Genomic DNA, 27,799 nt, shown 5'->3' with positions numbered 1-27,799 from the left:
TGGCCAGATTTGAGATAAATGTAAAATTCCATAGCTTTCACTTCTACCACCAAAATAAAAAAAAAGTTATTAGATATAATAAGAGGAAAAAATTATCTGTAATAAATAGAAAAAGAGTAAAATATATTACCAAACACCATACAGGCACACATAAATAAATATAATAAAAGGAGAAATGTCTAAGATATGTTATAAAGTATAAAAACTGTGTACAAAACCACATAGGGGAAGACATACATATGTTTGTATATATGTATGTATGTATGAGTATATATGTATGCATGTGTGTACATATGTATATATGTATGTATGTGTGTATATATATCTACACATATATTTACACATACATATATATATATATATATATATATATAAAATGTTCACTCTAACAAGGCAAAATCTGAAAGGGACTGTACCAAAATAACAATCATAATCATTACCTCTGAATTTTAAATTAATAGATAATTTAAACTTTCTTCTTTATAGTGTAATTTGCAGATTTCTACAATCATAATGTAATATCTTTATTTAAACCACAGTACCTATTTTGAAGCTTAAGTAATGCATAAAAATATTTATAATAATTAGCTTCTGAATCTGTCAGAAGGGTAAGGAAGATGAGCTTGTTATTTGTGGATGCAAAAGAAATACATGACCAGATAATCAGTACATGCTAGTACATCATTAGTACTTATTAAGATATGTCAATGTGTTATATTAGACACAGTTAATATTAAAAAGCAGAAGTGGACAGCATTAGTGGCACAGTGTGACACCAGGAAAATCTTTTATCTGTAGGACACTGCTGCTCTTTTGAGAACTAATCTCTGAATTCAGCCCTAACAGCACTGAACATACAGAGATAAGTCTCTCTCACTGGACCAGCTGACCAGAAAACCCACAGAATAAGTATTTCAATCATTTTGCAAGCTGACTGTGATTACTGTTCCAGGTGATGGAATTCAGGGGGCTTTTTTTTTTTTAATTTAATCTATGATTACAGTTAGGCCTCCATCATAATCAACTTAATTCTACCATTATGTAAATCACCACCTCACAAAGAGGTACCCTGGTGGAGAAAGAAGAAAGACTTGCAAAGCCAAAATACTCACGAAATGGAGTGCTTTGGTTAAATTAATGTGCTGTTTAATGAACTAAAATTAAAAACCCTTTTGATTCGAGCCTGAGTTATACGTGACCTGCTTTGCCACCTCACTCAAGATTACTGCCACTAAGTTTAACTAAGACCTAGAAGCAAGGAGTATTACAGGCTGCACCCAAACAAACATCCACTCCTTTTCAGAGATGCAGTGGCAAAGGGACTGAGCTGTGTGTGGAGGAAACCAGGTCACACCATGCAGGCTGCCATTTAAAGAAAATCACACACATGTAAATCAATGAAGTTAGAACACTCCCTCACACGATACACAAAAATAAATGGCTTAAAGACTTAAACATAATACAAGACACCACAAATCTTCTAGGAAAGAACATAGGCAAAATACTGTCTGACATAAACTGTAGCAGTATTTTCTTAGGTCAGTCTCCCCAGGCAACAGAAATAAAAGCAAAAGTAAATAAATGGGACCTAACCAAACTGAAGAGCTTTTGCACAGCAAAGGAAAACATCAACAAGGTGGAAAGACAACCTATGGAATCGGAGAACATATTTGCAAATGATATGAGAAACAAGAGATTAATTTCCAAAATATACAAACAGCTCATACAACTCAATAACTAAAAAACCAAACAACCCAATCAAAACATGGGCAGAAGACATAAAGAGACATTTCTCCAAGGAAAACATACAGATGACCAACAGGCACATGAAGAGATGCTCAACACTGCTAATTATTAGAGGAATACAAATCAAAACCACAATGAAGTATCACCCCACACCAGTCAGAATTGCCATCATTAAAAAGTCTACAAATAACAAATGATGAGGAGGGTGTGGAGAAAAGGGAACCCTCCTACACTGTTGGTGGGAATGTAAATTGGTGCAGCCACTATGGAAAACAGTATGAAGGTTCCTTAAAAAACTAAAAATAGAGTTACCATATGATCCAGCAATTCCACTCTTGGACATATATCCAGACAAAACCGTAATTTAAAAAGATACATGCACCCCAGTATTCACAGCAGCACTAATTACAATAGCCAAGACATGGAAGCAACCTAAGTGTCCACTGATAGATGACTGGATAAAGAAGATGTGGTATATACATATACAATGGAATACTACTCAGCCATAAAAAGAATGAAATGATGCCATTTGCAGCAACATGGATGGACCTAGAGATATCATACTAGATGAAGTCAGAAAGACAAATGCCATATAATATTACTTATATGTGAAATCTAATAAATAAATAAATATGTGTGTGTGTGTGTGTGTATATATATACACACACACACACATATATATAAAATATGATACAAATGAACTTATTTACAAAACAGAAATAGACTCACGGTCATATAAACAAACTTATGGTTACCAAAGGGGAAAGAGTGTGGGGGAGGGATAAATTAGGAGTCTGGGATTTACAGATGCAAACTGCTATATATGAAACAGATAAACAACAAGGTCCTTCTGTATAGCACAGGGAACCGTATTCAAAAGCCTGTAATAAACCACAATGGAAAAGAATATGAAAGAGGATCAATCGATCGATCGATCTATCTATCGATCTATCTATCTATCTAACTAACTAAATCACTATGCTGTACACCAGAAATTAACACATTACAAATCAACTATATTTCAATTAAAAAAAGGAAAAAATCACAATTCCATCCATTTTTTCATTGTTTTTGCCTAATAATGAAGAAATGCAGGAAATTCAAATTAATTGAAACTTCACCAGATATTCAACTTAAGGCAAAGGAAGGCATTTTAAGGCACTGTAACAATAATGTAAAAGGAGTTCACCAAAGGACTTCATTCACAAAAATAGCCTAGATCTAAGAGGAAAAATGAGTTTGAATAATAGTAATGCTTCCATGAAAGGTCTTATTATTTTATTACCATATTCTTATTAAAAACTTGAAATGTTATTTTCAGTGTATTAAACAGCTCTTACTCCTTACATTAAGTCATGTGAAACCAGCGTCAGGATGGGAAGAAAACTGTGTAACACTGCTATTTAATGAGCTATTTTACTTCTGGATGATTTTAAGTCAAACTTTTATTAGCACATCTTTTAAGACTGATGTATCTAATCAGGAGTTGAAGAAAACTGGATTTTCTTCAAACTAGACTGTTAAGAACTACTATGAGGTTTTTAGACTATCATTCTTTTAAAAATCTTTTAGACTATCATTCTTCTAAAACTCCTTACAAGTTAAAACTCATTTCAAAATCCAATTTTACTGCAGCAGTACTTGGCAGCATGTCACACAGTTCCGGGAGTTCGTATTTTTCTAGAAGGACAAGCAGTAGTATCAGGTTTTCTGACCTGGCAGTCCACCACCACAGTAGATCAGTTCTCTGATCACGCGACAGATATTTGCTGAGCCCCCGTGACATGCGAGGCACTATGCCAGAGACCATGTTCCAACAGCAGTTGCAGCCATTCTTTTTCCCTGACTCTCAGCTTGTGGATGCATCAGGAGATTTCCTTTACCTTGTCTTTCACAAGTATCTTATTACAAAGCCAGTTCAATTCACTGAAGTTTTTGTTCTGCATAAAGTTAGTATCAAAGAGACAGAAGGGTGAATTCTCCTACGTCATATTTTCACCGAGGTACCCCATAAATGTGGATTATAGTAATAGCACTTCAAGGGAGCATTATTTTCACAGGGAGATTAAAAGAAACTTTCACATCCTTGCCTTCTTTTGCCCAGTTTCCTAAAAGCTACCTGTCAAGGCATGAGAGCAGCCTGAGGCTCTGGCAGATCTTGTGCCCGCTACCCAAACGGACCTGGAGGTCACTGCCAAGCTGCAGAGCAATGGTCAGCATTTTTTCACCCTTGGCTTACAGTCCCCCTTGAGAGCATCCAAAAGTGTGACTTCCTACAGGTAGATCAATTTACTTCAGGACAAAATTAGGACACGTTGTATCTTGAATGCAGGCTGTGCCCTTCTGATTACGTGACTCCTACCTTCACAGACTACACTGAAGGGCGAATTGCCCTAATAGTGATAACCACCTCCTAGTCTCTCCTGTGCCCTACAGACACTTTTCTTTGTACTCCGCTAAAACTGAAATGACATTTCTCCATTACCAGCTCACTCATTTCTACTCACTTCCCCTTCCCTACCTGGAGAAGAGGGAGTGCACACAAGTTAGTTAACCTGGTTCCTTGTGCCTACAGCTGAGGACAACATGGCAGCTTTACTTCACTGTGTCTTATAAGTGACTGATAAGCAGACAAGACTTCCTGTCTTGGGTAAACTAAGCACTAAACACAAACTTACATCTTTTCCCAGTACTCTGAGTTCAAACTGTGTCTCCTTGAAGTGAACTTTCGTAATCCGAGGCCTGAAAAACAAAGCAGATGGTGGTGGTACTGCTGTTAAGAATTAATCAGAAATTCAGAGAAGTATCCAGTGGAAGGACGACTGGTTCATACTGGTTCTTTCATGGACTGCTACTGAGACTGCAGAGTTCCCTGTACATCCTTTGCTCTGGACACCTTCCTGAACAAAACTGCATTCTCACTCTCCTGGCTTCTCCTATAAATGTAGACAGGTTTGGAATCCCCAGGCCCTGCCAGTGCTGCCTTCCCAGACACAGTGTAGTGCTATCGGCTCCCCATTCTCTCTCAGATCCTCCCTATTTAGAAGTAGAACTCAAAGTTGTCCTGGGCCCACAGCCCACCAGCGCACACTGGAATGACTAAGAAATCCTACTACATACAGCTTCCACGGACAAGAGTCCAGAATCATAGTGCCTGAAATGTACAGAGAAAATATACATGGAGAGATGCACTGGAAGAAAACTTATTCCCAATTTCACTCATTTACTTTACAACCACTGGAAATGTACTGATTTTCTTTTCCCCAACACTTTCAAAGACACCCAAGTCCCATAGGCCCAATATATCCAGTGTATAGCTTTAATACCAACTCTGCCCTCAAGTTAAACTTACCAGAAATACTTCCCCACTTGCTTTTTATTCTTGTAGACAACAACACCAACTGGAGTTAATCCTAAGAAATACTCAGATTTGTTTTCTCCCTGCAAAAACAAACATATGCCTATAACCATGAATTTATTCATGAAAAAACTCTTTCCCAAACTGGAACTGGCCATACAAATGTAATCTGTTGCATTAATATTGGATCTAGTTTTTAAATGACATCAGCTTAGAGCTAGCTAAGCTACCCTTGTAGCTAACTTGCTGCTCATTTTTTTTAGGTTTTTAAGAAAATTTTTCTTAGTGCATTCTAATTTGTCACCTCAGTTCATTAAAAGAAATTGGACTGCCTATCCATCGGGTCACTGATTGATTCACCCCATGGTGCTTCTACAAAGGCGTTCAACTCTGGCTGCACATTTACTAGAATCACTTACTCAGCTTAAAATGCTGATGCCTGGGTGCTATCAAACTGGTTAAACAAGAATCTGTAATGGAGAGGCCCAGGTATCAAAAACGCATAAATGATCCTGGTGATTCTTCTGTGCAGCCAAGAACTGACAACCACTGGCTGCTCTCAAGGGTCCCTTCCAAGGGCTCATCTTGATCTCACTCTCTGATCTGGACAATCATGAGGCCTGGGTCACCACCACCCGCCCCAGAAAGCTCAAACAGCCACCAGCAGACATACACTTGGATTTTCTGAGGTCCCCAGCATGCTCCTTCCTACTTTCATTTGTGACTTTAAGACTGCTCAAAAATTTAAAAACACAATCTCTTCTGGTAAAGACTGGAGACCCTTAATTTCCAGGCAATGATAAATCCCAAATAAGAAAATGGGATTCTGAAATGAAAAGGTCACAAAAGAATGGGTACTGAGGACATGCAGAGAACATGCAGAGAAGTGTTTGTATTAATCTTATTTCTACTCTAAGGTCAAACAACAATCTGCAAAGTCATATTCCCAAGGAATGTAAGATAACAAATGTGCTTTGAGAAAAAATCAGCTGTTGCTCACTTTCAGTTCTAAAAATTTGATTTTAAATGAATGTATGGTAGAGGTTCTAATGGAGTGGGTCCATTTGCCATAAATTTCCATTGCCCACACAAAAAAGTATTTTCAAATTAGGATAAACATTACACAAATGCCAGAACATTCTGCAGAAGATCCTCTCTTTATACATTTCCTATAAAATATATTTTTTAAAAAACTGAAAACCTAACAAGATTAATGTGGATAGAAGAGAAAAAAGATAACTATCCCATAAAGTTTTAGAAGTATTTTTAAAGGATAGTAGTATGGAATATTTAATGGTTTAATGAAATTAGAATCTAATTTATCAGGAAACTACCACCTCTCCCAAATATGTAACTTTTATTTCCATATTAACAGTACACCCAGGGATGCTTCTAATTCTTTATAATATGAGATGATTTCTTATTTTAGGAAACTCTGATGAGCAAAAGACATATTACAAAGTGAATGTATAAATGAGTTGCTCGCATTACAGGAGGTTTTGTCAGGTTCCTTAAAAAATTAGATCCATAATCCAATTGACAAACTCAGTGTACATATAATCTTTAGTGATTAATTTCATGTAAAGAATAAGGCACCTGGTTCATTTTCTCAAATCATCACATTTGTCTACTGATAACTAAACTTTTATAAAATGAGAGGCAATGACAGTCCAATCTCCCTGGATAGAATAAACCAATTGGTAACCTTAGAGAAGTGGCTCAAAGTTTAAGACCTGGATCTAGAACACTCAGTGCAGATTCAGTGTAATTGCTCACTGACTGCATTCAAGTAAGCTTTCATCAGCCACTGAAGAAAAGCTTCAAAACTGTTCCTAGGTAAGCAGTACAATAACTATATTAGGCAATAACCCTAAAATTGACAGAACCTGAACATCCAACATAGAACCACCAATAGTTACACATATTCTGTTGCCTAAAGCCTACTTTACCAGGCAGGTGATTTTATAAGTGATTTTCAGCCATAAAATCTATTTTTGGAAAATCCTCTTGTTTTCTGTCTAATATAATCAATTACAGACCAATTTAAAACTGTTTTGACATCTAGCTAAGCCCTCTGGAGCTGTTATCCAGATTGTGTTTTCAAGCCCAGTTAATTGTTTTCTACATCGGGAAATATAATCACAGACTTCTATGCAAAACTCATTAGGGTTTAATCCACGCAAGAGATTCCTTGTGTTCAAAAAACACACATGAAAAAGTATCATCTGCTTGCTAAACAACGAGACTGCTGCTTTCCTTTGGGAGTTTCAGTGACTTTTTAAGAAAAATGTCATCAGCTTAAAATATTTTGTGTTAATTAAATGTTACTCACATAGACGGGATGGAGGTCAACACCATACATCTCTAGGGATTTGGCAGTCCTCAAGTAATTCAGCTCTGCTTCGGAAGGAGCCTGACCCCTGCACCCAGCACAAAAACAAAGAGCCTTACTTACTGATAGCTACTGCACTCACAGGGAATGTAAACCATTTTCACTGGAAAAATAAATAATCCTTTGTGCCAATGCAAACATAAGCCTTTGCATTTCTAGAAGGCCCATGCCTTCATGGTAATAAAATCTTACACTCTGAAGTGATACTTGTGTTAGTTAATTCCATATACCAAATCTATTTTTGCTCATTATGGCCAATCCCAATGGCCCAACATGTATTATGAAGTCTCAGTTTCAGAAACTCCCAAAGAGATTACTGAGTATATAAGTCCTCAAATTAAAAAGCAAGCTCTTTACAAAGAGTGAAGTGTCTCCATGCACCAGCAGCTCCCCACTGGGAGGGAAAGAAGGGCAGCAGGGGTGGGAAGGAGAGAGAGGGCTCCCTACCACCCAACAGGGGCACCTCAGCGTCTCCTGAGTACACATGTAGTTATTTAGAAACTGCAAAACTATTTGTCATTTTCTTAAAGATCTCCCCCAAATCTTCACTGGTGATAATAAACAGAAAATAGCACTCATTCCTAACGAAGGTAAGCATGTGCCAGGAATCCCCACGGATAAGTGGTCCTCTGCATGCATGGGTTGGGGGGGGGTGTGTGTGACAGAGAGAGAGGGAGACAGAGATTTTCAGTGGTTAACAAAAGGAATTATGAATTTTTAAAAATTAAGAAATCCTGCTGCAATACAATCCCACGTTTCAACCGCAGTACTCTGGAAAACTCAGCACTATAATACTTTCGAAATCTATGAAGAATGTTCACCACAAATTAGACACAAGAAAGGTACCAAACCTTAATCGATCTTTATTCTCTTAGAAATAAGAGTCACGCTGTCAGCACCATTACATAAAACATATAAGGCCCTTTACCCAAAGCTCTTTGATAATTTCAAAACATCATTGTACTCTGAAACTCCTAGGAGAATTAGTATTCTCAGAAAGTGTCAAACACGCTGCCCTTCATAATATTGTAACAGGCACCCTCTTTGCACCCACTTCAGTGAAACCTTAAAATGAAAGACTCTATAAACAGGCTAGAGAGCGTTCTGGGACATGCTAATACAAGGTGGAAGGCCTGGTTTCTCTGATTACAATTCAGCAACTGACTTCTCCTGCTACTCACTGAAACAGATCCTTTAGGCAAACATTTTTTGTTGACCAGATTAATTCTACATTTTTTCCCCTTAACTATAATAGATCTGAAATCAAGCAAATTCAAGGGGGAATGTTACATAAGAGGCAATAAAGCAAAGTTAATCAGTATAGAGGATTTAACCAAAATAACTATAATTAAATTATAACTTCAATGCTGCGGGCCATTAATTGAAAATCCTACTAGGGGAGCATGTATATTTCTCAGAAGTGCACGTGGTATTAACATAATACCCTTTGAGGCTCCACACTGGTGTCATGATTTCCAGATTCTTTGCTGGAGACTGAATAGGGCTTTGCTCGTAACTGTGAAGAATTTACATACCTAACATGGAGCAAATGCAGAATACATTGAGGCTTGTGTGATTATACAATATATTTATAGTTAACAAAATAAATATCACAAGGTACTGGTGACTGAAAAAAACAGAAGACTGCAGAAAACAGTAGATACAGAATGATTTCATTTATATAAAATCATATATACATAAATCTATACAAAACAATACAAAATAAATTTTCTCTATGGGAAATTATGCACAGGGAGAGGTCTGAAAGGCCGTCAACTAAAAATATGTTGACTTCAGGTATTGGGATTCACTCATTCCTTTATGCTTCTTAAATTGTTTGGGTTTTCTATGAGCATTTTAGTGTTATAAGCAAAGAAAAAAAAAAAAACTTAAAAAAGAGAAAGTTTTCAAGGCACCAGTGAAGACTTTATTAAGAAATGTTTCTTAAGTCTGCCAGTAACATAAGATGATGTTTAATGGGTGAAGCAACATAAAATGGGATTCTTTTTTTCCAGCTTTATTAAAGTATAATATAACACTATATAATGGTACTCTAGAAAACTCAGCACTATAATACTTTCGAAATCTATGAAGATTGTTCACCACAACATTCAAGTAAGTGGATGGAATTTGAGGGCATAATGCTAAGTGAAATAAGACAGATAAAGGCAAGTACTGTATAATATCACCTGTATGTAGAATCTAAAAAAAGCCGACCTCATAAAAACAGAGACTAGAATGGTGGTTACCAGGGACCAGGGGGCTGGGAAATGGAGAAACACTGGTCAGAGAGCATAACCTTCGAGTTGTAAGATGAAGTTCTGGGGCTCTAATATGCAACAGGTTGATTATTGTTAATAAAATGTGATCCTTACATTAAAGTTTTATGAATCCTTTCTATAGCTTCTTCAAGTTCTTCCTTCTGATCAGGAACAAACCGGTACTCTGAGACGTATCCTGCAGTATGCTTATATGGGTCATAATCTCCAAGTTCAGCTGAAAGAGAAAGAAATTGTATTTTTTTCCCCTTTGAGGAAAACATTCCTAAAAATATAGGAATAAAAATATTCCTATCATGCTTAAACATTTTCTTCAGATGTTTTATTAATAAATGTATATAAGATAATAACTAAATAATTTTAGTTTAAAACCACTCTGAGGAGCATATACGGATAGTATAAACAAAATCTCATCTTAAAAACATAAGACTTTTGCTTTCTGAAAGACTATATCATAATTTTCATTTAAATTATTCTTACCAGTTAATATAAAGTAAAATATTGTATATAATTTAACCTGTATATATTGGAAATACTCAGGGTGAAAAACAACCATGACCCTAATACATCCTCTCTAGGGCAATGACCCCAAGAGATAGAGCATATGATTCAAAATGTATTTCCCCCAAATAATGGTCACGGAATTATAATACAATGCTGCACACAACCCCACTACAGCTTACACAAAGAAACAAAATGAAACCAGAAAGCTCACTATATTATCCTTATAAAAATTCTGCTCCCTACGTTAATCTACCTTCCAAGCCCAATCCAGTTACCCAGTTCATTTTTTCTAGACTATTTCTGGTCTGCAAAGACTGTACAGACAAGGAAAATGCTGTCTCATCACCCCCATACTTGGCTTGATTCTTAGAAGGGACTCAGTAATTGTAAGTGGAAACAGCCTCAGCTTCAGCCTCCTAAAGGACGACACAACCTGGAGCTCCCCATATGGCCACCATATTGATGCCAAGAGCCAAGGCACAATGGGTGCTGAACATGGCCCACACCCTAACCCGGCGATGGCACCTGCCCACGTGGAACCTTCACAGCAGCTGCTCGGAAGCAATGGGATCTCTGAGACAGAGCAGCTTCGAGTGATCAACTGACTCAGGCGGAATGGAGAAGAGAACAGATCTCCAGACCCTCCACTGAATCAAGATCAATCCTATTTCTGTGGCTAAAACTCCACATGACCTACTACAAGGGACATTTAACAGGCTTCATTTTTACCTCTTCTGAAGGAATACTGATTACAACTTAAATTCTGACTGAATTCAATTTCTTTGCAGCAAAATGTCATTTGATAAGAACTTTAGTATAGAAACTTGCTTAAAAAGAAAAACTCATACATTCTTCTCAAGACCTCTGAAGCGTATTTGCTTAAGTAGAACCTACACTGTATGGCATATGCTCCCAGCTGAGCAGCAGTGTTGACGGGGCAGGGCAGCCGGCCCTGAAGGACATCTTGCTTCACCTGCAAAAAAAACTGATATCTAAAAGAGAAATGGGAAAAAAAAAAAAAGAGATTAATGGCATCTTCCACTATCCAGACCTGTAGTTTCAGACCCTGAAACCCATCAACTTTAATGAAAATAAAGCCACTCTCTGCTCTTTTGTCGGGAGGCTGTTGAGTGATCTGGGACTATTAAACACACTGCAGAGACAATCAAGGCAGTGGCTGAAGAGTGCAGGCTCTCAAGTTAAACTGGCTGAATTGCATCCCAGCTCCAGGACTCACTAGCTCTGTGGCCTTGGGCAGCTGGTTCACCTAACAGCCAGGTTTCTCAGCTGTAAAACAGACAAGGAAATATTTCTACCTCATAAGGTTGACGCGGAGGTTACATATAAGCTATTCTTACCATCTCCACTACTGCCTCTGCCACTACTACTAAGACATGCTCTCACTGGGACATGAGGAACAAATCTCAAGGACACAACCTATATGCCATGTGTTATCTACAGGGTCTAAAATCATGGGTACAGGACAGAAAGGTCATAATAATGTAATTTCATCAATCCTGCTTATTTAAGATGCTGCCCATTATCTCTGACTTGGCTCATTCCATTTGCTGAAAGAAAACCTGTTGTAATAATAATGCCTCCCACTGTTCTAAACATCAATATAGTAACTCATTCCAAGTATTTTACATACAATAACTTAAGGCTTTAAAATGGGGTTTGATATTATAATTATCTCCATTTTGCAGATGAAGAAACTAAGAGACAAAAAGAGGTGAAATTTTCACAAGATCTCACAACCAGTTAAGCAGCAGAACCCAGGCCATCTCACCCTAGAACTCTCTTAATCAGGATGCCATGCAACCTAGGCTAGCTAGTGAGAGAGGCCAGAGGTTTGTGAACCAACACAATGAGCCTCAGCCACCATCACCTACAGACACACTCTCACACTCTCTCTCTCTCTCTCTCTCTCTCACACACACACACACACACTCACACACTTCAGGCTGTCTTTAGTGATTTGTCTGCCTTTGCAAGATGACTCGATGTCAATGGGAAGGGCAGAAAAAAAGCACAGGAAATTAATTAAATCAGCTGTGGTAAGTTTCTCTTCTCCAAATGCTTGCAACCAAAGTTCTTAGTGAGAGAATGTTAGATGCTACTCTGATTATTTCTGGAAGACTGGTATCAACCTTGATTGTACCATAGGCTTAAGTGAAAATCTTCTTAATCACCCTGAGTTTCCCCACTGCCCATCTAGGAAATGTCACCACAGTTCTCCAGACACCCCAATAAGAGAAACCCAGGAACAATGTGTAATCCCTAGCACCCACATTCAATCACCAAATCTGTTTTTTGGAGTCTGCACACTTTTTTCCATCTCCCAGTCCAGGTCACAAATCACTGGATTTCCAAAACCTTCACTACCCTGCCATTATTCATTCTTAACTCCCTGCCAAACAACCTTTCCAAGAGGTAAATAGGATTCTTAAGAGGTAAATAGAATAATGTCACTCTCTTAATTTAAAAAAAAACAACAAACAAAACTTAAGAGGCTTCCCTTTGCCTTCAGGATAAAGTCCAAGATCCCTAAGATAGCTTATAGGACTTCTACTTCTTGAGCCAAATCTCTTGCCATTAACCAATGACTACCCTCACTCCCTAATTTGCATTTACTTTTCCAGCCCTACTTAGCTATTCTCCATTCCCTAAATATTTATCTTAGATATCAAATCCACTGTGTTATATTCATCCGTGTTCCTCTTGAAGAAGAGAAGAGCAGAGTAAAGTGACATCAGTAGAACTTAAATGCAAATATATAGAGAGACATTCCACTAGAATTACTACTACTTGCTGGAAACTTGTGTTTGGCTTCACTCTCTTTTTCTATTGTTAACCTAGAATCTCTTTTCCCGAAGTATGTGTATGCATATATATATATATGGAAATGGATCACAGATGCATATTTGTCTAGCTCTATTAAGACTTTTATAACATTTGACTGAATAGTAAAAACTCTTCCCAAATGAAGAAACCGAGGAAACTAATCCCACAAGAGTTTGCTTCAAAGGGAAAGGGAAAAAGAAACAAGGAGATGAAAAAACAAAGACAGAGCTGACAGAGAGAAAGACAAGCAGGTAAAAGACACAAGAACTATAAACCACTGGTGATTGTATTCCCAGTGCATAGGGCTCAGCACACTAACTGCTCAATAAATAGTTGTTGACTTGACGGATGGATATACGAATGAACAGGCAGATGAAAATGTGAAGAAAAAAAAAAAAAAAGAACATTCTTTGTTGTCTCTGCGAAATTCATAAAGGAAAAAGGACATCTGTTCAATCAAGCCTCCAAGCCTCCCTGGACAGCTCGCCTTTTAATGATACTGGAGATCTTGAAGTCATTCCATTAAAAACTTCCACTAAAATCAGACGACAAGTAAACTACCTTGAAGTAATCATTTGATTAATCTTTATCACAACAAGTATCATATTAGACAAATCTATGCTACAGCAAAATCAAGTTTTTATGTGCTAAACATTTTATCTTATCTCAGGGCCTATTTTTTACTATATATGACTTATTTTGCCTGTTTATGGGACAAAGTACAATTTAATATTTTATTTAAATAACAGGTTTAGAGTGGCTGGGTCTTTCCTTCTAAATCATTCTGATTAAGGCTATGATTGAATGCTTGAGTCCTTGCTTAGCTCCAGTTTTAATTAGATAAATCCCAGTTTGCCTAGGACAGCTCTAGCTTATGCTTATTATATATGCCTAATTATTAATAACTGTCCTCATCACTCGTCCAAGTGTTGGGGTTTGAACAACGAAGTACACTGTGACCCTAGTTTTGTGGTATGTCTATTGGAGAAAAAAAATGCTGATTTAAAATGATCTATTTAATAAGGAGCTTTCCAGAACATACTCTGGTACAAAGCAGAGACTTCATAGAGCAGTGACTGGTTACCCTTCTGTGTAAATGAATATACTGGTGTATATGCACTGTCACTCAAGCAAGACGATGAGCCCTGGAGGAAAGGCCCCCATCTTCCCCCCAACCCCACTTATCACAACAGTACAACCTGTGTAACATAAGAGAAGGACCTGAAATTCTGGCCTCACAGTTTTCTGTTCATCTAATGTTCACAAAAAGAGCTGATCTGACACCAAGGGTATACCAGCTGCTGAGGACCACTAACAGTTTACAAATGTCAGAGACAAGAATAGGCAAAGGAGATCTGCTTAAAGAAGGGGCAGAGATACCCTGTTCTTTCAGGAACCCAAACAGGAGGTTCTCCTGAGATTTCTGGGGCTAAAGACAGTGAGGAATGTGCCCACCAGTGAAGCCTGAAGTCCACCTTTCAGCGACATGAGACCCTGGTAAGGGAACTGAGAGATGTGGGGACAAGCAGAAGTTTGACTTCTGGCACCAGCTGAATGTGACACTGAGAAATCTGAGATCACCAACCTACACGGAAGACCGGACTGTTTTTCACAACCCACGGAGAGGGGGCACAGCGTGTGACAGGAGTCTAATCGTTCTGGATAAAACTCAAATATGAGGGACAGAGGGAAATGTTTAAATAATAACATAATATTGAACATTGTGGGGGAAATGGCATGTATGGCTTAAGAAGAAGGAAAACAGGAAAGGAAATCGCCAGTGATTCTCAAGAGAAAACGACAGAGAGGGGGACTAACATTTCGCAGTTTAAAACCGATGATGAAAACACAGAACACAGAGAAATAATACTTGGCATTTGTATATTCCTCTAAAACGTCACAAGTGTCTTTGGCATCTATACTGGAATGTAGCCACACCCCAACTCTGATGTGTTGAGAACCAGCATCTTCACTCAGAGCAGGAGATAGGGACCCCAGAAGTGAATGTGTGACTGAAGGTCACTCAGCTCATAAAGAAGGTAAAACACACTCATCTTCGCCAAAAGAAAAATACGGATTACCAAATATTATAATAATAATATAATAATTGACAAGCTTAATGTCAATCTCCAACAAAGTACTACAAAATATTACAAAAATAAATACCTGTTTTTAGAAGCTAAAATGTATTTATTATGAATAAGTCCTTCGGCGCTCATAATATTCTCTTACCTAGAAAAAGTTAACATTTCAATGGCATCACAGATAAGGTTGTCAACAAAGTGATAGGCAGACTTACTCCCTCACTCTGTCCTCTCTCTCCAGGGGACTGAAAACATAGCTCTCTTTGGTCACTACAGAATCTCCTTGGTACTCCGTGCACTGGAAAACGATGCTCCCTATAGTTACTGAACGGAGGGTGAGTGAGTGAGTGAATTCTGCGTTTACAGACAAATTCAAGAAGTGCAGGCTAGAGGGCAGCAGTAGGATGATTCACAGTTAAGTGAACAACTACGCTCAGAATGCTCTTGTTAATGGATTGACTTTAACCTGGAAGAACTATCCTCAGGGCTCCCAGTTGGTCTTTTCCTCCCTGATTTTTTAATCAGTAATTTGATAAGATAATGATCATTACTTCCATTTTAGCCACCCTACCATCTACTGAACACTTACCTGTTTGCATTATGGTAAGTACTTTGCATGTATTAACTTACATATTCCTCCCACCATCTTTTTGAAAAAATACTGTAATTCCATTTTACAGATGAGAAAACCAAGACTGAATGAAAGGTTATGCAATCTTCTTAAGGTAGCAAGTGCCACTAGCAAGTGGCAGGGCAAGGCTGCAAAACCTAGCCTGTCTGACTCCAAAGCCTGTCTTCTTAAGGAATATGTGTGTTATGCTTATCAGATCTGCAGAGGACACAGTCCTATGAATGACAGCTTATACATGGAAGGCTGTCATAATATTATGAATCAGAGCTGAAAGTAAGTTTAGCAGATGTCATGAGACACGAATTATTTAAAGGATGGTAAACAGAAAAGAAATGAGACTTGTTCTGCATAGACCTATAGAGAAAAACTAGAGCTGATGCCAGAAGTTCCAGAGATTTTTAAATTTCTTCTTGAATTTCCTACTGCATTGTGAAGCAGTAATGTTTCTCCTCTTAAAAATGTTTAAGAAGGAGTTGGTTGACATTTCAGGAATGTTTTATAAAAATGGAGGATAGGATATATGACCTTAGAGTCTCCCAACTTCAATTATTCAGAAAACACCGTAGAGCACATAGCAGCTACTTAAAGTTGATGCGATTCTATTAACTTTTGTTTTCCATAGTCTGAAACTTTATTTTCCTGTGTATCCCAGTTACTTCATTTTTTCTCTCTAAATACAATGTGCTTCTGGAATACTTCATCTAGTATGATCACTTATGTACATGAGAAGATTCAATGCAGTGCTATATATAATTTTAATAAGGAAACAAGCTAGACAGCCATCCACAAGGGCAGGAGTAAAACAAATGGGTTAAATGGTGAAAGAGGTCTGTAATAATCATATTAAATTGTATGATTTTCAAAAAAACACTATACATATGGAAGAATAGGTAAAAGCATGTTTACTATAGCTTTACTTTTCATATTAAAAAATTAAAAACAACCTAAGAGCCAATATAGAGTAGGCTGGAACAATTTTCCAAAGAACTGAAGCAAGATAAATGTTCACCTTGAAAATGCTGGCCAGTGCTTTGCCTTTAGTAGCATATTTTGGGGGATTTTGTCTTTTAGTCTCAGTTTTTACTTTTGCCAAAATTATTTTATGTAACTGACTCTGCTTTTAAGGTCCATTATGCCTAATCATTTAAATTAATATTTTCATTCAAATCAATGACTTTATCTTTAGGATATAGTAAGTACATAATCTCAAATTAAATGCACATTTAACTTACCTAAATTCAATTATATGCTTTGGACAAAAACCCCCCACAAATTATTGTAGATCATGGCTACTAATTGTAAGCCAACTATGTCATATGGTTCTTAAGCACATGATCTGATAGAAAACTTGAGAAAAAACAGGCTGTACTGAATATATTGTGGGGTTGTACATTACACACAAATCCATGGATTCTGTTAGTGACATAGGGGTAGATTCTGAAGGGAAATTTCTGTTCATCATCAATATTTGGTGAACAGATGTGAAGTAATGCATTATATAAAACTGGTCTTTTTCCCTTAACACTAAATCAGGTATCTTTTGGAATCTAACTCTCATTTAAGATGTAACTCACTGAACTCCCAGAGCAAAGAGAGATTGGAATAATAAATGCTAACATTTATCAAGCACTTACCTATGAGCCTAACACAACCAACTTGTAAGAGATTTACATACATTAATCCATTTAATGCTTACAAAAACCTTATGAGACAGGTACAGCTCCAATTTTACAGTTGAGGAAGCTGAGGCACAGAGAGTTTACTGACAACCTCAAAATGAACTTTCCTTGTATTTTCATAAAATGTTGTTCCTTTGTAATTCCCTAGTGAGTTACAGATATAAATGTGCTTTTATACCACTCGGGCTCAGTTTCCCCCTGAGCACGCAACTCAGAAATCCCCCCTGATAGCAAAGACTTCATGAAACTCCCATGTAAACATAACGCCTCCCCTCAACATCCACGACACAAGGGCCCTTCTCCTGTGGAGGTGTGCTCGGAGAATGCCTCTACCTGCACCTGCTTTTCCAAGTGCTCACTAACGATGTGGTGATGGAGGACATGAAAGCAGACATCAGTACAGTTCTACAAATGAGGCCTAATTACAGCCCTTCAGAGCCAGAGACGAAAGGTCCAATTAGTCACTCTTCTGTGTGCAGTCCAGAATCGAGACAAAAGAAAGTGTAAGGAAAAAAGATGAAAGCATGGAACAGACGCAAAACCATAGACTGCCTTTTGAACAATGCATTAGGCTTTCTTTATTTGAGCCAATGATGGGTTCACTAGGAAAACTGCCCTTTCAGAATTAAGGAAAATGCTTCTGGTTTTGCTACCACATGCAGTCAGGTCACTAGTGGAATAAATGAAAACATAATGCTGTTGTCTGCTCTTTATAAGTCACTTTCAAATGATGGCATGGACTGTTTTAACAATATAATCGATACCAATCAGAAATTCTGCCTTATCTGAAATAAAATCAGTATCTGATGACAAAGGTGAAATAATACATTATAAAGCATTGAGTTTTTTTTCTCTTCCTTAATACTAAAAGCAATTATCTCTTCATTTTCCATAAAGATGACTGAAACCCCTAGACAGCTGATATTTAACCTACAACAATTAGAGAGAAATAAGTGGCTCTTCAAGTTTATATTTACATTTGGAAACTGAGCATCAAAATATCCTCCCTTGACGCAGTCCATATGGCTACTGCCCTACAATTAAAAGGCCGAATGCATCCTTCACAATAATGATACTGAAATATCCCACCACCGCAGATGCAGAATCTATCATCATGCCACCCGGCTTCACGTCATTGTTCAAACACATCTATCATGAGTCTGAACTGAACTGCCTCACGCAACTCTAGTTTAAATTTAAGTCCCACGGGAGATATGTTACAAAGTGCAGGCAGACACCCATCCAAATGTTTGACTCCGATCTGTTTTAAATAAAGCCTTACATATATGTCATACATGTACTGATCAAAAACCAAGTCAGTACTATACCTGGTTATTTCTTCTTTAAGCTTACATGGGTCTTCGGCATAGAATTTAATACCAAAATACAAAGTATATGGAGGTCCAGCTAAAACAAGAAATAGAAATTAAATTTCACTTTACAGATTAGTCAAAGTTGTAGTGTAATATTATACAACTCTTAAAAATTACGCTCACCAAAAATATTTGCAAACCATATATTGAATAAGGGGTTAATATTCAAAATATGAGAAACTCACACAACTCAACAGCAAAAAACAGATAACCCAATTAAAATATGGAACCCAAATAAACATTTTCTCCAAAAAGACATACAAATGATAAAAAGATACACAAAAAGATGTTCAATATTACTAACTATCAGGAAAATGCAAATCAAAACCACAACGAGATATCATTCCACACCTAAAAGAATGGCTACTGTCAAAAAGACAGAAGTGTTGGTGAGAATGTGGAGAAAAGGGAACCCCTTATGCACTACTGGTGGGGATATAAAGTGATGTAACCATTAGGTAAAACAGCATGAAAGGATCTCAAAAAGTTCAAAACAGAGCTACCATATGAGCCAACAATCCCAATACTGGTTATTTATTAAAAAAGAAATTAAACCAGGATCTCCAAGAGCTGTATATACCCCTATTTTCAACACAGCATAATTTATAAAAGTGAAGACATGGAAACAATGTAAGTGTTCAGCAACAGATGAATGGACAAAGAAAATGTGCTATACATATACAGAAAATATTATTCAGCCATAAAAAGAAGGAAATCCTCCCATTTGTGACAACACGGATGAGCCTGGAGAACACTATGCTAGGTAAAACAAACCAGACACAAAACAACAAATACTGCCTGATCTCATATATACATATTATATATATAATATATATATGAGAATATATAAATGTGGAATCTAAAATAGTCACACACGTAGGTGCAGAGAGTAGAATGGTGGCAGGGGGAGGGGGAAATAGGGAGATGTTGGTCAAAGGGTACAAAGTTTCAGTTTTGCAAGATGAATGTGTTCTGGGGATCTAATGTACAGCATGGTGACAATAAATAAGGATGCTGTACTACATACCTGAAATTTGCTAAGAGGATAGATCTTAATTTAAATCTTCTCATCCCACCCCAACCCCACCCACACACTGGTAACTATGTAGAGGTGACAGATAAATTATTTAGCTTGATGGTGATGCTCTTTTCATAATGTATGCACATGTCAAAACATCAAGCTGTACCCCTTAAACATATACAAATTCTGTGTCAAAGATACCTCAATAAAGTTGTTTAAAAAATTATACTCAACAAGAATTTCTAGAGACACAGAAAATACAAAATAAAAAAACAAGAGTTGGTGACATTAAAACCTCAACTATGTAGTTATTTATGTACGTATAGGTTTATGTGCTCATAAACACAAGAAAAAAGCCAGGGCCAAATACACCAGAATGTTGCCAGTTCTTCTCATCTCTGGTTAGTGAGATAAGCACAACTTTCATTCATTTATAATTTTTCCATTTTCACATTTTCTACAACATGTGTATTTTTTCAGAATGAAGAAAGATTACTCATAAACAAAATAGTTTTTAAAACCATTCACCTGCCACTGACTGTTGCAAAAAGTCCTACTCCCCCAAATCTGCAAAAAGCTGGAAACAATTTAGATGCTCAGCAGCAAGTGGATCATTAAAGTCAACTGCAGGGTATATGTATGGTACCATGCAACTGTTTAAATGGGCAGAGGGAGTACTTTATGTACTGATTGGAAAAGATCTCCAAGCTATATTTCTGACTGCAGGAATATGACCCATTTTGTATAAGAGAAAGTTATCTGTTAAAATATTGGTCCTCCTCCCCCACAAAATAATACATAAGAAATTACTAAGAATGGCAAACTTTGGGAAGAGGGACTGGAAACATTTTCCTCCACCTTTACTGAGGTATAATTGACAAATTAAATTAAAAGATATTTAAAGTATACATTGTGAAAGCATCCCCCCCATCAAGTTAATTAACACACCCAACCCCTCACGTATTTACTTTTTTACCTTTTGGTGAGAACATTGAAATTCTACTCATAGCAACACTGGTAAGTTAGAAATTTCTTACTATGTATATCTCTTACCTTAAAAAAACCCAAAAACTATCAGCTATGTGGTAGGATTAGGAACAATATTTGGCTCATTCTTAAACTTTTCCGACTCTAAGAGTATGTTCTTACATATTTAAGAAGACATTTCTTATCTCAGTCATGTAAACCACACTCAGAAGAGCTATATGCACAAATGCCAAATATATATGAAACAAAGTCTGGAATTGTACCTGAGAAAATACAAAATATAATTAAACACTCATATCATGCAAAAGGACACAAGCCCCTTGGGTGCCAACAATGTTATATTTTTACTAGAAATATTTCTATTTCAGAGGCTATAAATCTAACTTGCACTGTTTCCAAAACTGCATACTTCTGAGCAGTGTGGTAACTAGATTTAATATAAAATTTGTTTTAAAACGGATTTGTTACTTGGCACACCAATTAGTGGTCATCGTTACTAATCTTTTCTTTAACAAAAGCTCTCCCACACAAATAAAAAAGATGTGAAACAGGCACGTGTGTAAAAATACTTCCACCTACACAAGGAGATGCCAAGTCTCTGATACTGTGTAACAGACATAAAGTCTGCTTTCATTTTTAACTAAGTAAATAAAGTCACAAATTTACAGCTTGGGGAGAGGAAATTACATAGAACAACAGGTAATAAAGCCATAATGCAGTTTATAATATATCAACTATATTATTATTTACTACTATTATGCCACACACATGTTCTGTTCGCAGAACCCCTGTTCCTAGCACACAGAGGACAACCTATACTAGGACCCAGCTCCCCTCCCTTAATCTACTACGCCTTCCTGCGTAAGGCACTCAGTATGCTGGAGCTTTTTCAGAAACTAAATGTTTTTAATTGAAGTACAGTCAGTTACAATGTGTCAATTTCTGATATACAGCATTATGTTTCAGTCATGCATATACATACATATGTTCATTTTCATATTCTTTTTCATTATAGGTTACCATAAGATATTGAATATACAGAAGAAATTTGTTTTTTATCTATTTTATATACAGTAGTTAATACTTGCAAATCTCCAACTCCCAATTTATCCCTTCCCACCCTGGTTTCTAGAAACATACAGAAACTAAATTTTAAAAGAAACTTAAAAAAATTTTTATCATTAGAGTTGATTCTATACGTTTGATTTCTGTTTATTAATCACTGTTTTTATCTCTGAAAAGTAGACCTTTATCCCTGAACAGGGATGTCAGGGAGGCACCGACTATGAAATATTTAGAAGAGCCAGGAAGTCCACACTCTGCCGATCTGTCTGTGTCAATCACGCTCTGTGTTACTGAGCAGATGGATCTGCTGTGCCTGCGGGCCACGAGGATTGGCATCAGGGGACGAGAGGAGCGCAGATGCTGCTGAGACAGTGCACAAAGGGAGGAAGGCCTTGTCCAGACTCCAGAGTTGCTTTTAATTCTCTGGAACATGACACATTACACCCTACTCATCAAGCCCAGCCACTTTAAATGTGTTTAGTGATGAGCAGTTAAGCAGAAGTTTGAAAAACATACAATTAGAAATATTCAGTTTGGGCCAATTTTCTTCAAGGACTTTTGGTCCAAACAAGCCCTCTCTTTCCTACTTACATATAAAATGTCTTGTGTCCAAAAATAAAAATTACCATTTGGTCATATTTGATAATGTACAAAAATGTTTCCTACACACTTGCTTCTCAACAAGCACCTGGTAACATACGTAAGGCAGGTGAAGCTCCAAGGAGGTAAAGCAACTTGCCTAAGATCACAATGATAAGAATCTTGTTTGCTAATACCCAGAGTTCAGTGCTTGCTGGCCACACTACTCTGCACAGCCTCACAGGGAAAAAAATTACACCACCTTTAGAATAAAGAAATACTCCCATACACACCTCACTGTTTAACAGATCAATCAAAGGCTAAAGAATTGGATGTTTGGGAGCAAGGATACATCTAGCCAAGTATTTTCTGGCTTCCTATTCTAAGATTGACTAGAAAAATCAGACGCTGACAAAGCAAATTCCTAAATTATCATCTTGATCTGTGTCTTTCCACAGAGTCTACCTTTAAGAAATTATGTCAAGTAAGTTAATATTGCTTTACTTTAGTAAAATATACAGAACCCAGAAACTGAGAATCCTCTAATCCACCTTTTGTGGAGACTAATTTCAAAGCCTTTAATGATAATAGCGTCTCCCATTAGCTCAGGATAAATAAATCAGGACTTGCCTATGAGAATATTGGTAACTAGCAAATGTTTCATCATTTTTACAGATACCCTTTTGACCCAATCTACTGGAGACGTGAGAGCCAGTCTCCTTCAGTAATTATCAAACTATCTCATGAGATGAAAGATTATGTATTCTTTGGTTATATAATCTTTCTTCAACTGTAGTATCAGTGTTCTATTCTTGTACATCAAAATTTTTGACAGGATGACATTTATTTAGGATATGAAAGTAACTACATTATAGATTATAGATATTTACATAGAATATTTCATACCATGTTCATCACTTGGATAGAAATCCCAACTTTTGTCTTATGAGAAACCTGTGTGTTTGTTTTAAAATAATCATTCCTGAAATTTTTCTAATTTTTGAACTGGTATATTTTAAGTATGTGGCTCAAATGGACAAGACAGGTATTTACTGTATTTGTTACTATACATATTATTATATGCATTTATTATTATATATTATAAGGTATAGATTTCTAGATCCTGAGGGATGAAAGTCTTTAAATTGGACCACCTACTGTTCATATGAGGAAACCTCATGGAAGTTATCTGCATTTATATCTAATCATATGAACCCTGTGCTTCCCCTAGGCCATTAGTGGGCAGTCTGCTCATTCAAAAAGCACATAGTTTGAGAATTCAGAAGGCCAGGGCTTTGGTCATCCCTCTGCTACCAAGCAGCTTCTCAACCATGGCAGGTCACAAACTCTTTCTGAATTAGGATTTACTCCCATTTAGGCTGAGTAGGCAGAACTTGAAGAAGTCTAAGGTACATATTTGAGGGTTCTTTCTCATCTCACAGGTCACCAGCCCCATCATCTCTAAAACCTGATGCCCAGTCCTATCCAGAACACTGACCCCCAGCAGCTGTGTGTGCACTGACCATGGAAAAGCCCAGACGTGGCTGAGTGGACTGAAGTGAGCTACCAGCTCAAACTGGGCTGGTCAGACTCCTCCCACTAGCATTTGGAATTGCCATTCAGAGACAGCCAGCCCAGCCCCTGTGCCTAGGGCTTAACTTGGAACCGTGGAGGTTTCCATCATAGACATGGAGAAGCAGAGAGAGCCAGTCGACTGAGAGAAACAAAAATGATGCTGATGTTCAGAGAAACAGTAGTCGCTGAGTTTCCGAGGGTCCTGCAGTTCTTAGCTTCTATTTCCTTTCTGAGGCACAGCTATGTTCCTGCCTTTGGGGTCTGTAAAGCACCATGTGGCCAATTTTACCAGAGGGAATGAACCAACACACATGGAAAGTACAGACTCAGAATGGAGGTAAGAAAGGCCAGAAGAATCTGCTAGGTCTTATCAGTAATAACTTGAACATTAGCACTATACGGTTTAATGACACAGTTTCCATTTAGGAAGATGAAAAAGTTTTGGAGATGGATAGTGATGATGATGGTTGCACAACAACATGAATGTACATAGCACTGCTGAAGTGTACACTCAAAAATGGTTAAAATGGTACATCTTATGTTATCTATTTTAGCATAATTTTAATAAAGATGATTTTAAAATAACTACTCTTTTGCATACTTAAGGACTGCAAATGTGTGGGCGTGTGCACATGCAACATTTATAAATAAAAGCCTGGGCTATGGAAATCAATGTTAAAGAACATAACTAATTAGGCTCTGAGTCACCTATAAAGATTCATACTGATAAAACCAAAACCAAAATAGTGGAGTCTTTTCTGAAGCCATAGCAATCTTTCAGGTTAGGAGGGCATGCCTGAATTACTGACTCAGGCAGCTGAATCTTGTGAAGGCAAAACCACTCCTTCACCCAAGAAACTCAAGCACTTTAAAAGGTCGAATGTCTACCCCTTTTTCAAACCAGTGCCTCTCTGCCCTTCTGTTTTAAGGTGAAATTTTAAAGATAATAGAAAAGTCACAGACAAAAGTCCAAGGCAGGTGCACACAAAAGCCAAATTCAATACTAAGAGCCACTCGGTCTTTATCAGCACAAATCTAATCAGGGCTTGCAGAGACCGGGCAATGCACACACACCCATTTCCATATTTCTGGCACTCAAGTGCTAATGTTCATTTCTGTAGTACTAAAGCCTGTTTCTGCACCCATTTCATAATGGACTTTATATCATTTTCAAATTTTAACAAAGTTAAAATCAAATACCTACTGTTGATCAGTTCTTTGTGTTCAGCCAGGGTTTTCGCAGGATCCAGCCAATACTGTGTGAGGAAGCACAGAGATTAGTTGCTCTTCACTGGCCTTCACTTCAAGAATATTTGTGAACTGCTATTTTTTAAATGACATTTAAATAATAAAGCATTTAATTCATTATATATACACACAAACATACATAAGCACTTTCTGCAGTTAGAACAGTAAAAGAAAAGAAAAAAGATGTCAATGTTCAGAGAGAAGCAAAGAAGAGAAACAGTATTTGGGGGTTCTTAGTTGAATTCTCATAGTGGTTGTAAGAGAGTGAGATTCTTACTGCCTTTGGTGGGCGGGAAGACAGTGGCCCAAATCTCTTTTCAGAGTCCCCATAACAACTCCCCTACAGACATGTCTCCCCCTAAAATGTCTTTACTCTCTTCACTTCCAGTCCCATCCCCTACAGATATCACTGCAAGATGTGAGGAAGAAAGCCATCAAATTAAATCAAACCCTCATTAAGTATCCAGGAGACGCGGCTCAGCACAGTGGCTGAGGGTCCGAGTCCCAGAGCAGACCCAGCTGGATTCTGTCCTGGCTTGCCCCTCATCATCACCGTGTAACCTGGACAAGTCACTGGACATCTCTGAACCCTCCTCATAGGCTTGCTATGAGGATTAAATCAATTAAATCATGCAAAGTCTTCAAAATAGCCCCGGCTCACTCTAAGTATGCAACACATGCTAGTGATGGTGATTATTAAGGTGTGATGGTGATTCTTAATAAGTGCCATTAGCCAGTCTAAGATACTTGCTTATTAAGTCAAAGGAATCTTCAATGAACACAATTCCAGTGATGGGAGAATCTGGAGCCCTGTGGAGAGTCTCTCCTTTAAATCTCACCTTTGTGAAGTATCACCACTGAAAGAAAAAGAAGCCTTCTTCCTCATGTCCCTCTGGGGAAGAGCAGGAGAGGAGCACACCAAGCACCAAGGGGCATCGAGGGCTCCACACATTGGAAGGGATCCAGTCAGGGGAGGGCAAGGTGGAACATTTTCCCCCATTGTCCTTGTCAAATGTTGGCGATCCCAAAGGCCTAGCTAACCAGTTTCCATTTTCTCATGTTCCTGGATGAAGAAGGGGCAATTTCACATCAGGGAAGTAAGAGTTCATCCACCTTGAGCCACTTCGTTCCCAGAATTCTTGTGTTTGCCTCGGTGAAAACATTCACACTCCTGACAACACTGGACCAAGAATCACAAAAGGAGTCTAAGAGAACCTTCCTGCCCAGGCCCCCCTTCCCTGGCCCTCTGCTCGGGCCAGAAATGCTTGCTCTGCTATATAAGAGTAGCAATAATTATAAACAGTAATTATAACATTTCATATAACCTCCTTACCTTTTATTGCTAATTATATATAACAAAAAGTATTCACCCTAAATTAATGTCATCATCATTTTACTATAATATTTTATTACAATATTTAACTCTATTCATGTATACATAATCTCCACTGTTTGCCACTCAGAGCAGTTTCAGTTTTTCCAACTTTTTCAAAAGGTAAGCAAAATAAACGTATAGCAACTCATAACACAATGTCTATTATTCTGCTCCTCATCAGGTCTCAATACTTGAAGGTCTGGAAACACTGACTTTTACAATAAAAAAGTATTTAAAGAAGAGGCCATAATCAGTGAACTGCTTTTGGAGCCCACAATGACTAAAGATGTGGCTTTGGTGTTAAAATAAATGGTCCAAAGGGAAACACTGATTCATCCAATAGAGTAAAATCGATCCAAATAGTAAGCTGTGTGTTGGACACAGAGCAGAGCCTTCCCTCTAGGTATTTAAAGCCATGGATGCCTCACATGAAATGGAAACATTAGGTGGGTGGACTGTTTCTTGCCATTCATGTTAAACAAAAAGGTTTGACTATCCCTGGATTTTTCAAGGAAGATGAAACCAAGGAAAACACACTCAACCATAAACACTTGCATCAGGTTTCTATCGCGGCCGCTGCCGTAAGAAGTCATCACAAACGCAGAGGTTTATGACACCACCTACTTAAGATCTCCAACTTCTGGAGGTCAGTCGGTTTCTTTGCTCCAGGCTTCACGAGGCCAGAATCAAGACGTCAGCCGGCTGAGGTCCTGGAGGGGTATTTGGCAAGGAGACCCTACCGACAAGAGCACTTTTGGGAGGAGACTTGGAGTTGGGCCATGACAGACATCTCCAGATGTCAAGGCACACATAATACCAGACCTTAATTTTAGGCCTTACCCCACAGTAAGTGCTTGGGGCAAGAAAGGAGGGCAGGAAGGAGGCCTCTGGTTTTACTACTCTGTCCAATCTCATCTCAAAACTAGTAAAAAACAGAAAATGGAAGAGTTTTTTAATCTCTCCTTCTAACATCATCATCCCCCAAAACAAACTTCACAAACGTCTTCTTCAAACCAAATCATTGTTTGTTGGTTGGTTGGTTTTCCCCTCCAGAACGCT

At 37.7% G+C, this 27,799-nt stretch overlaps 1 protein-coding gene across 3 annotated transcripts in view; it reads right to left on the bottom strand.

The window, feature by feature from the left end:
• EPB41L4A (erythrocyte membrane protein band 4.1 like 4A) overlaps positions 1-27,799 on the bottom strand; it is a 217,768-nt gene that overhangs the window by 80,039 nt on the left and 109,930 nt on the right. For all 3 annotated transcript variants that reach the window (XM_010987509.3, XM_010987510.3, XM_064483177.1), the window contains exons 3-9: positions 25,322-25,373; positions 18,846-18,924; positions 11,174-11,271; positions 9,872-9,992; positions 7,437-7,524; positions 5,099-5,187; positions 4,425-4,488 (exon numbers count right to left, since the gene is read on the bottom strand). In XM_010987509.3, coding sequence (XP_010985811.1) covers positions 4,425-4,488; positions 5,099-5,187; positions 7,437-7,524; positions 9,872-9,992; positions 11,174-11,271; positions 18,846-18,924; positions 25,322-25,373 — 591 coding nt within the window. The remainder of the gene's footprint in view (positions 1-4,424; positions 4,489-5,098; positions 5,188-7,436; positions 7,525-9,871; positions 9,993-11,173; positions 11,272-18,845; positions 18,925-25,321; positions 25,374-27,799) is intronic.

The sequence above is a fragment of the Camelus dromedarius genome, chromosome 3 (genome assembly GCF_036321535.1).
Source record: "Camelus dromedarius isolate mCamDro1 chromosome 3, mCamDro1.pat, whole genome shotgun sequence".
NCBI lineage: Eukaryota > Metazoa > Chordata > Mammalia > Artiodactyla > Camelidae > Camelus > Camelus dromedarius.
This window is presented reverse-complemented; position numbering and strand designations above follow the sequence as displayed.